General features: G+C 37.4%; 1 protein-coding gene across 1 annotated transcript; it reads right to left on the reverse strand.

Annotated features, from left to right (window-relative positions):
* Positions 1–1,233: 1,233 nt before the first annotated feature.
* On the reverse strand, positions 1,234–15,055 carry LOC114354572 (zinc finger protein 628). Its single transcript, XM_028307019.1, has 6 exons — positions 14,868–15,055; positions 10,590–10,822; positions 9,898–10,035; positions 7,540–7,847; positions 4,788–4,938; positions 1,234–1,984 (listed from the first exon to the last, which is right to left on the reverse strand). Exons 2-6 carry the CDS (start codon positions 10,819–10,821, stop codon positions 1,716–1,718), a joined length of 1,098 nt encoding a protein of 365 aa, XP_028162820.1. The 5' UTR covers position 10,822; positions 14,868–15,055; the 3' UTR covers positions 1,234–1,715.
* Positions 15,056–15,699: the final 644 nt, after the last annotated feature.

The raw sequence follows: 15,699 nt of genomic DNA on the forward strand, positions 1-15,699 counted from the left end.
CTAGACATTTGTTTTTTGTAATCTACCTATTTACAATAGCTCTTCCAAAAAAAATCGTTGTCGAAAAAACAGTTCACAGTATAATGTTTCGACTTTTTATTCAAATCTTTTGTAAAAACCTTAGTTGAATTAATTTAAAAAACCTTAGTTTTTTACTTTTGACTCACAATTCTCACATGTTAACCCTTATCTTGGCATGACCAAAAATTCACTACGATTTTAATTTTTTTGACATTTATGAGTTAAGTATGATCCTAATAGGCCAATAAAAATGTTTAAAAAAATATATTGTTTTCAGTTTTTCAGAAACCAGGTGTATCATATATGATACACTGCCAAGATTAGGGTAAAGAAAATTAAAAAGCTAAAATATTCAAAAAATAATTTTGAATGAACAAAAACATACATAAATAATTTAAAAAGGTATTTTTTAAACTTCCTTATCAAAACAGAAACTCAGAGTGAAAAGAATATGCCAATCCCAATTATAGCAAATGATAATTACTCAGATTCTTGCTTTTTATACCTACTAATAATGATAAAACTCATAAAATCGAATAACTTTTTACCACACATAAAAGTTGATTATATTTTGTGCATTTTATATTTAATCTGCCCATTTTTCTAGTTTTATATTTTCCACAAGAAGCGAAAATAGGCCAAAATTGTCATACTTGAGGGCATCAGAAGGTAGGGTGGATGGATTTTAATAGATTTTTATGAACTAATTGCACTCCACAAGCTTGTCCACTCTAATAACTGTATTTCCTACTAATGTAACACTAATATCTTTTAAAAATACGCATTTTTTCTTAAATTATGATTTAAAAATACATCACGAAGCACTTGGCAATGTAACATATATGATACACAGGCACATGGACGGTTATAAAATCGGCAAGTAGCAATACACACCATCCAAACCAAACGAAAAACTCAGAGTAATCCTTCTTCTGTAAATTACATACAGGAAATAACACAAATATTTAGTGATATCGCCATTATACAAATAAACTTACCACGCTTTTGAAGCCAACATGCTTAGGTTATCCAATTTTGACAATAACTGACAGCCAAATGTATTTTTGTGTGAATAGTTTTTTTTATCTCATTCTATGATATATCAGGAACGTGTTATGTATAAAATAAATTATTTCTAATGCTTTCGCTGCCCTCAGGATTTTTTAAATTATGATGTATCACCCGTGTTACGATGCCAAGAAAAGGGTTAAATTCGAGCTGTCCTATAAAGCAAACACTGCAAATGTACCTAGGTACATAATATCGAAAACTGTGCCATTTTATCTTTGGACGAATTTAAATTATTATTTGTACACAGCGTTTATCGCTTCAGGGTATCCTAAGTTCTAAATACTTAATGACTAAGTTAGACTTTAAAGTTAGTCTTGACTATCGACTCCTGTTTTTAATTAATATTTCTAAAATATTAATCAACTCTGGTAACAACCGTTCGATAATGAATATTTGATAACTTGAGAAGAATGGCGGCTTTTTGTTCTTGTGAAAGTGTGAAAACTATTTTGAATGGCACTCTACTAAAAATATTGTGAAAAAGTTGGTGAATAGGCGAGAATGTGCTTACTAACATTCTTCGATTTGCTACAAATTCTCTACGACAGCACACAAAATAAAGAACCTGAAATGGCAACATAGTGTTGTGGGATGTTTTTACCAGCTTGTGATAGTGTGTTAGCTCAGTTAGTGATCAGGGGTGTTAGAGGGGCAGATTCGTCGCCGTAAAATCTGTAGCGGTGAGGCGGGGGTATGGTGGTGAGGGGCGCGTCGGCCGCGTCCGAGTGCTGAGAGTCCCTGTGGCGACGCAAGTCCACCTTGCGCTGGAAAGCCTTGTCGCACAAGCCGCACGAGAAAGGCTTGTAACCGGTGTGCTTGCGCATGTGCGTGATCAGATTCGAGCTCTGGCTGAAGGCTTTCGAGCATACCACGCACTTGTGGGGCTTCTCACCTGCAAAAAAGAGTTATGTTGAAACCTCTTTCAAAATAAGTATACCTACTGTAATAACAAACTAGAAACCATATGAAATGAATATGCAATAATTACATTCAATTAGCAACTTTTGGTTTATGAAAAGTTACTTAGTGCTCCAGCACCGATCAACAATTAAATAAGTTGTACCCTGGTTCAGGTATGGGATTTATCCCACTGAGCTTTCCTACCACTGCAACTCCTGTATAGCCAGGATCTACAGATTGGCGTCCAATGTAAGAAAGTCGTCGTCGTCGTCGTTTCAGCCGAAAGACGTCCACTGCTGGACAAAGAAAGTAGTTATGTTTTTTTACAAAACGTTATTGTGATTTATTCTTAGACAAAAGTATTTAGGTTAATAATTTCTGATTGAATATGCACGTGAATAGTTTATTGCCCCATAATTCGAGAATAATTAGTTAAACGGACATCGTAACAGCCGTGTTGTTTCGAATTTGTTTCTAATTATTCATAAATCGTATCCATACGTGATACGTATCGCATCGTTAAGTAATTAAAGCTTGTATGAGCGAACCACTATACTTGTCATATCATCGGTCATTTATTATTTACTGCGCGGTTTCCGAACTGATTTAATATGCAACATCGTTATGTCGACCGGTATTTACCAACTTCGGCGATAATTGTTTGTCGTTGTTCGATAACGCCGGCGGTAACAAAGTTTTTGTGGGAAAAATGTCTCCTCTCCTTTCCAGTGATAATAAGGTATTGAAGGATAAAAGGAAAAATTGAAATGTCATTTTATAGATAGAACAGGATTTAAGCGTATTTTTTGTTTGCGCCGTGATCGTCGTGCACGTGAAGGCCTGTGAAGGCTGGCGGCTAATTGCAGCGGAGCCGCATTTTGGAATATTGATGATGAGGCATTTATCGGGAGGACGAGCTCCTTGTACGGCCGCTGTAAATCATTCGGGCCCGCGCGGGACGTGACGAGATGTCTCCGGCCGAGACAAATATGTCCGCCACATTTTTTAGCTGCTTAATTCGTCTTGTTGAGCTTACTGGAAATAGTCGCCATTGAAAAATAGTCGCGGCTTTTATAGTCTTGGTAAAGCGGCTTTCAGTCAATCGTTCACTTGAAAGTTAACAACGGTTTAAGTTTATTCAATTTGTAGTTAATTAATTGATAATGAGAATAATTGGGATTTCTTACGTGTCACAGAAGCAAGCAAGATTTACGAAAGTATTGCTTTTTGAATAAACGTTTTGAAGCGACTTATCACATTTGAATATTCAGTTAGCAAAGGCAAATCAGCAAAGGCTAAATTTTCTATAAGTATCTTTTAATCTGAAACCGAGAAAATCAGAAAAATTCACGAAAAGTAAGTAACTAAAGTCTAAACTTATCGAAATATCATTATGGATTAATTCACAATAGCCAGCTGAGATTACGCTTTCCTGTTCCACCCATTATTTTCGAGGCGAATAATTCGAGAAAAACAGCGTAAAAATGATCGCGACCTCCGACAAGGGCTGGCGGGAGGGCCGCCCGCGGTCTCACCGCGAGAGCGCGTTTTTTGCTCATTGGAAATTCATTAACGCCGGACCGGCTGCGATTTGCCGTCGAAAAGGTAATTGCACAGCATTTAAATGTTTAATTCCCAAGACAGCGTCGTCCGATGTGTCACACGACTCCTTTTATTGGGCACACACGCCTCGTTTTAATGAACTTGTCTGTGTGCATGACGCCGGGAAAAAATGCGTTTCTACTTAAGAATACAACTCGGCATTAAACTCGGATGCGTGTAGATTTCAAAACTCGAACCAACGCTGTTAACATAATGCTTAATAGGAGAACATAGCAAAAGAATTAACAGGATTTTCTTTAAGACAAGATGAAGTTTATAAGCTCGTGCTTACGTAGAGTCTCCCTATAAAGCTTATGTTACGAATACCTACTATTACATTACTCAATATAAAACTTTCCAAAAATTCTTATTGAAACTTACAAAGGTCTGTACTTTATTTAGATAATTTGTTCGAAACTATATAATTTTGTTTCCAGTGGGGGTGTCAATTGGCAGCAATTACCAACAAAGTTTCTTCACGAAATTACGAATGCGATTAGACATAGACATGTGATTTAATATGGGGAGGTTTAAAGGTTCTTAATATAATTTCACCACTACTTACAAAGTTACGTTTGGATAAGGGAATATGTCTTCGTGATAAATTCAGTCATTTAGTTGGTGAATATGACTCTATATTTAGATTGCACCTACTTTACTGTACAACGCGACGGCGAGCAAATAAAACATTTATTTTATTTCGCCCGTAGTTTTCCCGGAAATTATTCGAATTTTTCTCGCCGTAAAAACCATCCTTGGACTTCAACGAACATTTAAAAAAGAATTGGCAAAATCGGTCCAGGCGTTGTTGAATGATGCGCTTACCAACACATTTTGTGATTCATTTTTATATTATAGAAGATTATGTAGTTTAATTTTGCGTATCTATGTTGTAAATAAACTGGAATTTATTTTAATGACATTTCTTAACAATTTATAAGTTTACACCAGATAAGTTGGGTTCTAGAGTTCTCTTATTTATTAAAAAAAATGAAATGTCGAAATGGTCACAATTTAGGCGATTTTATCTCTTCTTAATTGAGGCGATCTCTTTCAACTTACCAGATAGGTGACAGTTGTTTGAAATAACAAAGAGAAGGTGGTAAAAGTGGGTCATTATTTATCATATGCTTTACATTGCCAAATGTGAAGGTAATTTTTCAGTTATACTTTTCTTTATGAAGTGAACTTACCCGTGTGTATATAGGTGTGCTTCTTCATGTCGGACTTCTGGTGGAACCGCTTGCCGCAGTACTGGCAGGGGTAGGGCCGCGTGTCCGAGTGGATGAGCAGGTGCGTGGACAGCGTGCTAGAGCGCTTGAAGCACTTGCCACATTGCTTGCACTACGACAAATAACACCAATTTTAGATCCCTGTTGAATGCTCTACATTAAAGAGACTGTAGAGAAAAACAAACCTTGAATAAGTTATTTGAATTATACATTAAATTAGACCAATTTAAATAACACCTTGGTGAATCATATCGAACACGATCGTTTACAGGCGTCATTTACTTTACTAGATCGATATCAAGCGGGCTAGCCCTGCATTTGTCGCAATGCTACCTTGAATCAAAGTTAATAACTTAGACGGGGACATATTGCGCTCCTTATAATTTATACGTACTTACTAATAAAACCTAATTAGATTAGAATTGTTAAAGATGTGATTGCCAGTCTTTGAAAGGATAATTAGATATCGATATCGTGAACGTCCATCATCTTCAGCGGTGACAGCCGGCTATAAACTAATAACAGGGCACCCTACGTCTTTCTACACATTTCTTTGATTTCCTTCATGAGTCGCGATAGCTACGATTTCTTTTTTCGTTGCCCAGTAATTAGCATCGCGAACGGGTTATTATTCGTATTTTACCACAGGGAACACGCGGCAAGGGACTACAGTCTACAATCATTTTGCTCCGTATAAATTAAAAATATTCCATAGATAGTTTCGTAGAAAATACGCTTTCAGTTAAATAGACCAGTCAAAAATCCATAAATCGACGCTACACATTACATTCGTTCTACGTCGGTACTAACACGTGTTTACCTAATAAACATTCATTATTCCATTCATAGGATGTGTGTTCAAATGAGAGAAGACCAAAGACACATACCTATTTGACAAAAGATCTACTGTGCCTTCCTATTTCAACTTTCTGTAGATTTATTTGCTCAGGTGTTTTAGTAAGTATTCTAGGAATACATTTTCTTTAGAGAGTGTTTGCTTATGTAAAACTTAAATTGCCGATGTCGTGTGTTTTGAAGGTGAATTGTTACACAATTTGAAGGTATGAGGCAGTTCTAAGCACTTGTGTTTGATTTTGATCAATAAAGGTAGGTGCCTAACTATAAAGAAGTCGTATATTATACTGCGTATTTCACGTAATTTAATTGGAATACACGAATAAATATTGTTTTTAAAGTTGATTTTAAAAATACCTAGAAGGTTCGAAGAAGAAATGTGTTAATACCTAGTGGGTATGTTGAAGTAGTGACTATCAGAATGTAGAGTAAGACACAGTAGGTCTACTTGCACCAAGTGAATCCTTGCGAACAGATTACGGGTAAGAGATTCAGAGATGTAGAGGCTGTTCGTAACGTCTAGTCTTGTAGAATCCCTATGTGTCATAGTGATTTTTCTTCAGATATGGCCAAAATGCATTGATGACAATTAATGCAAATGCAATAAATGCATGAGATGAGCGCGCGTATAGGATAGGGAGGCTCGAACATCTACACCTACGCTACTGCTCCTCCTTCATGTGTGGTCGGGCGAAGCGATTCGCGAGGCTATTACTCGGGCGGTTAGTCGTTAAGTACGCATATGATAATCCGGGGCCCGCGACCACGACACAAATCCGCGTAGCGGGCCGGTGACAGTTGGCCGGGCAGCTGCGCTCGCGCCGACTCGCGCCTCACAAAAACACCCACTTTTTCGATCGTCTTTTTATACCGCACTCTCTTATAAACAACACAGGTGCTAGGGTATGACTGTCCACATATGGTTATCGGCTTATACCTCGTAGGGAGATTTTTTATGATAGCCATTTTAATCGAAAAAGGTTTAGTGAGGCTTTTTATAGAACCACGAATGAACGGTTCTTAACAGTTACATGAATATTTAGGCGGTTTGTAACTGTAAAAAGATACTTCAGAGGTGAAAATGAAGTAATTGTTTACCTAAGTGAATAAATTATTGCATTCACCTCAATGTTACAAAAGTCTTTTCCATTTCTATGTTAAAATATGTAGAGCTGAAATAAATTTATTTAATTACTATTCTTTACGAGTTATCTACATAGAAATTGTTGTGCCATTTAGAATTCTGTGATTATGCTGCTGAAACGCTTTAAGCTTTCAGCATGGTACAATATGCCGTAGTAAGTGATGGTGCCCACTTAATTTAATGATAAAGTGTGGAAAAATTGAGTGGCACTGCAGCGCTTTTATCGCCGTATGACACAAGGTAATTATGCGTCCAATTATAAAACACCGCAGCACCGTGATATTAAAAGTTGGAATTTTGATTAAAACCGATGCGGATTTTTATAATGGCATCGTAGAAAAAACAAAAGACAAGACGAGTAGACGGCCGGGCGTGTGGAAGCGCCGCGTGGCGGGCGCGCGACCCGTTCCGATACGCGAGTACTTATTAACACCTTTGCTGCGGCAGTAACTTTCTAATACTTTCCATTCCTTCGGTACAAGGTCAGTAAACCTGGTATTAAAACTTACATTGTGGCGGCACAAGGCTTAAAGACCTTGTAATATTTAAGATACATTAATTTTATTTTTGGCTTCATGTTAATAGATATTGTGTTTTTTTTCTTTGAATATTAATAATAATGCATTTATTGACATACACCTGAAGGCGTTCGTGAATAACTTGTTTAGTATAAAAATTATAGCTATATTCAAAATACAAGGCTTNGTGGCGTACCTGGAATGACTTTTCGTTTTTGTTTTCGTTTTTGATGAGGAGCGAGAAGTGGTCTTGCGGCGGGGGTGGCAGGGGGTAGGTCTGGTGGAGGGGCGCGGAGGGGCAGCGGCGGGGCTCGGCGGGGTCGCGGTCGTCGCGCTCGGGGGTGCTGCGGCAGCGCTTGACCAGCTCGAGCGGCGCGTCGCCGTCGTCCAGCTCCCAGCGCGCGCCCGGCGATTCCGCGTCCTGCTCGCGCTCGCACGCGCTCCCCGGAGACCATATTTGGCGGTTCTTAGTCGACAAATTCAATGGCAGCTCCTCCTCGTCATCTGCAAATAAAATGCAGATTAAAACGTGTCTGACCGTTCTTCACGCTTTGAATTTGAGGTCAGACGAGTCGAACAGGTCGATTTAAATGACTTATTAAATCTGAACAGGTGTAAAAGTAGCAATATTTATATAACTTTTTATTTATTTTATTTATGTACCTACGTCAGTGTGATGTTACGGCATTAGTCAACTCAAGCTAATTAAAACGCAGATAGTCTTGATCTAGCCACAAAATCTAGCTTACGGTACGGAATGAGTCATATTAAGAAAAGACAGCGCACTTACTGGTAGAAAAAAATATAGAAATAAAAAAAAACTGAAAGTACCTAGTTATTACCAATTTTTGGCACATTTTTCTTCTAGAAAACAAGCAGAGAAAAACAGTACCCTAATTTCTGTGTACTAATTCTATTCAAATCTTTAATGTTTGTACTACCTAAAGCAAATGCAGTTTTCCTGTTTAGCAGCTATTAGGATTTCTATAGCGCTGCCTAACTTTGTTACAAAAGTTTCAAATTTAACGCAAATCGTTTTTGTTAAATCAAGCACCAAATGTTTGAGGTTGAATTTCACGTTTCAGTTGTTATCATTGAAGTTTGGTCGTAACCGGAACGTGGATAAGGGGTAATTTGAATACTCGAAGTATTTGAATATGTCGACAAGTTAGTGTTGCTTTTCCTTGGAGCGTAGGAAACACGCAAATTCGCTTGGAAGGAGGTAAACGACATGTAAACGACGAGTGTATCAGTGGTGCGAGTTATTAATCGGTACCTCACACTGATAGCTATTCTAATGAGCCTCCGAAGAAGCGCGTAAGGAGGGCGAGGCGAAACGAAGTTTTACAATGACGACCTGATTAGAACGAAAAACATGGATTTCGAAACAGCAATTAGTTTCCTATCGGTAAATTTCCTTCAGTCTATGTGTATTACTTTACTTGTAAATTAACTTACTATGAAAGCATGGATAAGCTGATTTTACAACATTGAAACACCAGAAAGATTGCTAAAGAAAACTTATTAAAGTCTAATCACAAAACCACTCCATATTAATATTTTCTAAGAGAAACTTTGTACATCAATACAAGTAGTTGCTTGAAGAAATTATGTGAATGATTTCATGGTAAAGAAGTATTTCAATGGAGAGTTGAATCATCGTGATTGTTGTTACCATCTAAGGACATACTAATCAATATTACTGGCTACAGTTAAATGTCTAATGTAGTCTGTTTAGTTGCTAAGTGGTAGTATGTAGAGCACACTGTTTTGCTTTTTGCCTGTTGCTCTTCCTTAGACTTTTTGTGGTGGTACCTATTTCTGTGTGGTATTTAGGTGGTAACTATTGTAAGATAACCTCAATGATTATGAGGTTTGAACAAGATATATTCAATTTATATTTTCTGCAGGTAGTTTTATAAAGTTTAGCGACTAAGTGTTACTAAGTGTTACTAAGTGTGCAAACATCAGGTCTCTCCAACCCGTCTGACCAGCATAGGAAGTTTAGCGCCAAATCTTATATTTTCCCCCGGTAATAGAATCGTGCTCTAGCAGTGAGAATAAAAGACCTGGTGCCCTACACAAAGTTACAAAGTTATTATTAGTAGTTTTTTTTTGTATGTAATTTTCACTTCACTTTCGAAGTAAGTTAACAATATTATTGTCACGAAAACTAAGCTTTGTCCATGCCCGCAGGCCCCTGTATGGTGCTAGGATGATTTATTTATTTTATTTTTTTATTTTATTTATTTATTTATTAAATAAAATAAAAAATAAATATCCTTGGACATTTTACACTGCGCTTCTAGTCCCAAACTAAGCAAAGCTTGTACTATGGGTACTAGACAACGGATATAAACATACTTAAATACTTTTTTTTTGTAAATACATACTTATTATACATAGAAAACACCCAGTCCAATACAAACAAATATGTTCATGCACACAAATGTTTGTACTGTGCGGGAATCGAACCCGCTACCTCCGGAATAGTTGTCCGTTTCGAACCACTACACCAAACGGCCGACAAGATGATATTATGATGTATAGTTACCGTCTCTAGGCGGCGTGTGCCTGGCGGGGTCAAGCGCGTGCGGGAAGTGAGGGGACGCTCGCGGCAGCAGCAGCGGCCATACTCCCGCGCCGCCGTACAGGGCGCCCAGGCCGCTGCAGTACATCAGCGCTCCTAGTTCTGTGTAACGGAATCCTCATTTGAAAAAGAAACTTAAGGAACTGTGATATTAAGATTTTTTTGGAAGGTCTAAAGCTAGAGCGATCAAGCAGAGTTGATTCGCGGAAAATGAGCTTTCAGGAATATCCTGAAAATTAGAACCGATGGTTCTTTTTAGAACATCTTATTTAAAAGTACCTGGTACACCGGGAAATTTTAAAATGGTTTTTCCCAGAGCGGAATGCTTTCTGAAACTTTTTCAGCGTAAACCTTTTTTTAACGGAGAGAATGCTTCAGCTTATTTATGCTTCTACACATTGCAACAAAAAGATATTTTAAATCTTAAGATCCTACCTAGGCTAACTTATTAGTGTATTGAACTTTAGTGAAAACTGAAAAAGTCTAAGTACATATAAGGTAGAGTCACTTCTATCAGGCTTACAAATTGTAAGTACCCCATAACATAGGTATTCGCACAAACGTGTGATATCGCAGAAGCGACAATTAACAAGTTACTTCATGTAAATAGATGGTCTGAATTCGTATCTTAGAAAATATAGAGCATTATCACTCACCAGTAGCGCGCGCGTACTGTTTCAGCGCTCGCCCAGCTATTTCAATATCTCCCAGCTGCAGAAGATCCAGCCGATGCTGTGCGAGAGAGTCCGGCGAGTGCGGTGGCGAGCGCGGCGAGGTGGGCGTGTGAGGCGACACACTGCGCTCGGGGGACGGAAACCTGTGCGCGGGCGGAGGCGACGACGGCTTGAACTGCTCCGCCAGCCGGGACAGGAGGACGTGCCGGGACATGCTGCAAGAAGGAGGCTTGTTAGAGGTATGATAGTCGGCTACACGCAACAGCAGCAGATGACGTATCCTCGTGACATACTGGTTTCTGTTTCAATACTCATATAGTAACGTGCCGTTCTTTGCAGGACAAAGGCCTCCCCTAAGGATTTCCACCAGATTGTCGGTCAACTGATTGGGATGCCTGCCTACATTACGTTTTCCGGTAGGCAGGTTTCTTCAGCTACGTTTATATACATCCTGTATATTTTAAAAGTTTACCACCACCCTGTTTCCTTGTTTTTATTTTATGAAAAAAGAGTTAAGTCTGTCACATTTGCCCATGTTTTTATTTAGAGCTTCATGTCATACCTAATACAAGCCTAGGGTTTCAGGATTATTTGTGTATCGCAATTATGGTAATGTGTTAGACTTTTAACCATATCTACTACCGGCCCAGTAACAACTAACTATAAGTAATAAGTATCATAACGAACAACTTTTTTCAATTTATGTAAACACTTTTGTTGTGATAATGATATGCTAATTTAATGTTCGTTTATAATTTTCCATATTGAAAGAACTGTTTTGCAACGCATAGAATTCACTTTGTTAAAACTACAAAAATTATAATTTGAAAATCACGCCAATTAAATAAACCTTTTGAAATAAGGAAAGTGCTATCACAAATACATAAAGGATAGACATGATAAATCACTGCTATAAACTCATGTTCATCTCATAAAAAAACTGTTCCCAGCAGAATTCGAACCCATAACCTGAAAGCCCAAAGCCTGAAAATCTGTTCTTTCTTTGGAAAATACATGAAATAATTGTTCTTATTAAATAAAACATTAGTTATAATCCTTATAATACAGCAGTGAATGTCTTTTGGTTGAATAATTAATATAGCTTCTTGAATATCATTCATATGATTAATTAGTTTATAATTATCTTTCGAATTAACATTAACAATCTTATGTAATTGTTGAAGCGCGTAAAGTTGTTAACTTATAAAATTGCTTAGTACCTACTTTTTGTTTTTATATATCACAAAAAGCGATCGTAGATCAATTTAAAAATAACATTATCATTGTTTTGCCGTGACCTGCGTCATTAGCGACGTATATTTGTTGACAGCTCTCGCCCTGATTAATCCGTCGCTTGACAGCGAATCATATTAAAGCCAAAAGCTCAATCAAGCAAATGAAGAATCAGAATAATGGACGCGCCGTGCGCAAGCGCATTAATAATGCACGCCCGCGGCGAAACAATCTTCATTACGTTAACACATTAGACATTTAGGTACGCCATCAACTAACGTATATTGTTATTAATTCTTGAACAATAGACAAACAATGAATATTCTGAATGATTTCACTGAAAGCTTCCTACAAGATTTTTTGAATAGATAGGAATAAAGGACGTGACTCTATGTCTACGAGTACAATATCCAGAACGTGCTCACCTTATCTACTCTCTAAGTTAAATATTTCTTATTGGACAATCAGTTTATGAATTGAAGTTTGCACGCACTATCTATATAACTGGAGAATAAATAATAGGGCCCACTTAAAAATCGTGCCAGGGAACTAGGTACGAGGGTAGTAAGTCACTCTAGCTTTGTATCACTTCTTCTACGTGACGTTCCATTACACCTTAGCAGCAGATTGCAGGAAAATGAAGAATGCCTATCCGATAGATATACCTACTCTGATTAATAGCTGAATAGTTTAAAACTACTAACTAAAAAGTACAAGATTGAATGCATGATACAAAGTTACCGCTATGCATATTTGTAATAGCAAACAATAAAATTGTCAATAAAAGACGACGCTAAATTGATATTAATACACGAAACGTTTTATTGTTCTAGCATCCCAACTATAATATTATAAATGCGAAAGTAACTCTGTCTGTCTGTCTGTCTGTCTGTCTGTCTGTCTGTCTGTTACGCTTTCCCGCTTAAACCTCGCAACCGATTTTGATGAAATTTGGCATAGAGATAGTTTGAGTCCCGGGAAAGAACATAGGATAGTTTTTATCCCGGTTTTTGAAAAAGGGACGCGCGCGATAAAGTTTTTCTGTGACAGACAAAATTCCACGCGGGCGAAGCCGCGGGCGGAAAGCTAGTAACTAATGAAGATGACAATGAAATGCAAAAAAATCTAATTACAATGATGTGCCGATAGATGGGGGCGATAGTATAAACTAATAACGTTAAGCTTTTAGTTTCTGATTACTTCACGATTAATAATCCTGCCCTGGCTAGGAGTGATTGTTTATTTATGAGTGACAACTTGACAAGATGACCTTTCTACGTCTTAAAGACAAAGAACAATCACAAGGTACCAACTCAAATAACGGAAACTTTTAATGATATGGAAATATGTTCTGCGATATTATTAGACGTCCGTATCGTCAATTTGATAAAGCAATTTGTCCGCTATTAGCACTAATTGGCTAACGAGTTAACTTATAAGAGGGTTGTGTGTCGCAATTTCTTGTTCCAATAAAGCAAGCCTCCATTAGATCCGGAGTGGTAATTATGGAAGCTCGGTCGCCACCTATTTTTTCCTGCTTCAATGGGAACTCGTGCAAGTGTTGAGAAAATCAATCACCGCGAAAATGATTACGGTTTCAACATTCTTTATGCATGCGATGAGCTCTAATAATTATACACGACGGGCAAGAACTAACTTTAATTTAATTGTAAGCATTAACTTTCAATGAATGTAAAATCATTTTTTACTTGCGGTTTGCTTGTTTAAGATTTTATTTTATGGATTATTTTAACAATGCCTCTTATAGTTTATTGGAAGTATTAACGAATTATNTGAATTATAAATCGATTTCAAATATTAATAGGCGTAGCAAGCTTATTTAAGTTTTTAAATTTGTTTTATATAAATAACTAGCTTTCCGCCCGCGGCTTCGCCCGCGTGGAATTTTGTCTGTCACAGAAAACAGTTTCAAAAACCGGGATAAAAACTATCCTATGTTCTTTCCCGGGACTCAAACTATCTCTATGCCAAATTTCATCAAAATCGGTTGCGAGGTTTAAGCGGGAAAGCGTAACAGACAGACAGACAGACAGACAGAGTTACTTTCGCATTTATAATATTAGTTGGGAAGTTGGGATAATAGTGTTTTTAATTGTTTAGACTTGTTTTTTTTTGTTACTACAAGTTGTTTCACTTGATTAAATCTTTAACTTATTAAATCGTGCATAAAACTGCAACCGGTATGGATTTTTCCGAAACGTTATTATTGTTTAAATAATGTTTGAACACCTGAACATACTCGTATACTGTCTGAATACTCGTTGCATTGTAGCATTTTCGACATGCCAAATCCAACCAAGTACGCGTCAATATTTGTCATCATGTCTACTCGTGGATGCACCAGAACGTAATATTGTAAAACCACTGCTTTGTTCTAGAATATAGGTATTTAGAAATTGTAGTAATGTTGCAACAATCAAGAAATCAACTTCAGCTTAAAAGCTTTTCAGGTAAGACCATAAAATCAAATATCATTTACATCGAACTCACATTTTGCACGTAGGTTTGTTGGCAAACTAATAAAAGAAACAGTGATTTAACATGCATTGTTAATAAGAAGTTGTACCTAATTAGTATCAAAATTAGCATAACTTCCCTACTCTACATTTTCATAAAAAAATGATATACCTAATAAAATTGTTTTTATTAAATAGCTAACTATAAAGCATTAATACCTGCTGTTAATTTCTTCATTTGGTACAAAACTTTGACTTTATAAAGTTAGATTAAATAAAAATAAATGTAATAGAAATAAATATCTTAGCCTAAGTATACCTACTTAGGTATATTCTTGTAAATATATTAGAAACTTGCATGTTTTTACTTCCTGGAGTATTAATAAATTAAATTAAGCATAAAATACTTTTAATAACAAACAGGAGTATAAATAGCAATTATAAATTATTTAGACATAGAAAAATAGTGAAATCTTGAAATCAAAAAATATTCAGTCAAAAAAAACAAAATTTATAGGTAGGTAAATATAAATATTTCAGGTGTTCTTACCTTGGGCGGGAAATCTGCTAAGCTCTGAGATTTCCTCACTCACTGTCGCAAGTCACTCAAATTAAAAAGTACTGAAAACTTTGAAAGTTCCGTTCAATTTTCACATGTAGTCATTGTATAGTGGAGCGAGGTTTGTTAGTTCGAGCACGCTCGGGAGGCTTCGCGGGAGCGGCGCGGGCGTTCGTCGCGGCGCCGGCCACCTGACTGACGGAGCCTCGCGCGCCCCGACCTACCCGACTCATCCATAATAACGTACTTTTTTCAAAACTCTGCTAACAAAAAAGAGCAGGTCGGACGGAGGCTGCGCAATAAAGAAATGATTTGATGAAACGGCTACTTGACAGGTGGCTCGAGCCGCATCCTCGCATACACCATTTAATTGTCGGTTGCGCTTACGTTGACGGCGCAGAGGACGCACTGAAAAATGCCTTTTAAGTATTAATGCCCACAAATAAGCGGTTGCTGCTCGTGTGACATTAAACCCGTATTATTATGCATAGCGACTGTTAGTTGCGGATAGACCGGTCCGGCGAAGCTAGGCGGCTACTGGGTTATAGAACAGAGGAGTGAGTAGAGATTTATGTATCTGTGTCGATGTTATTGAATGGAGCCGAAATCAGAGCTGCGAGTACATAGCGGAGCTTAGATTTGTGCGCGCCCCGCCCACCGTGCGCTATTGGCCGGCGCCTAGCGTTGGGCGGGGCGCGCTCTTAGACGCTGGTCTTAGAACGGATTTGATGAAATCCTTTGTTTACTTGAACAAATTGTGTTATCTGAGTAATTAGTCTTTTGATTTAAAATACGTAAATCGTTGTTTTTCCGTTGGACAAAG

The sequence above is a fragment of the Ostrinia furnacalis genome, unplaced genomic scaffold, assembly GCF_004193835.3.
Source record: "Ostrinia furnacalis isolate ACB-3 unplaced genomic scaffold, ASM419383v2 OfSCF2054, whole genome shotgun sequence".
Lineage (NCBI taxonomy): Eukaryota > Metazoa > Arthropoda > Insecta > Lepidoptera > Crambidae > Ostrinia > Ostrinia furnacalis.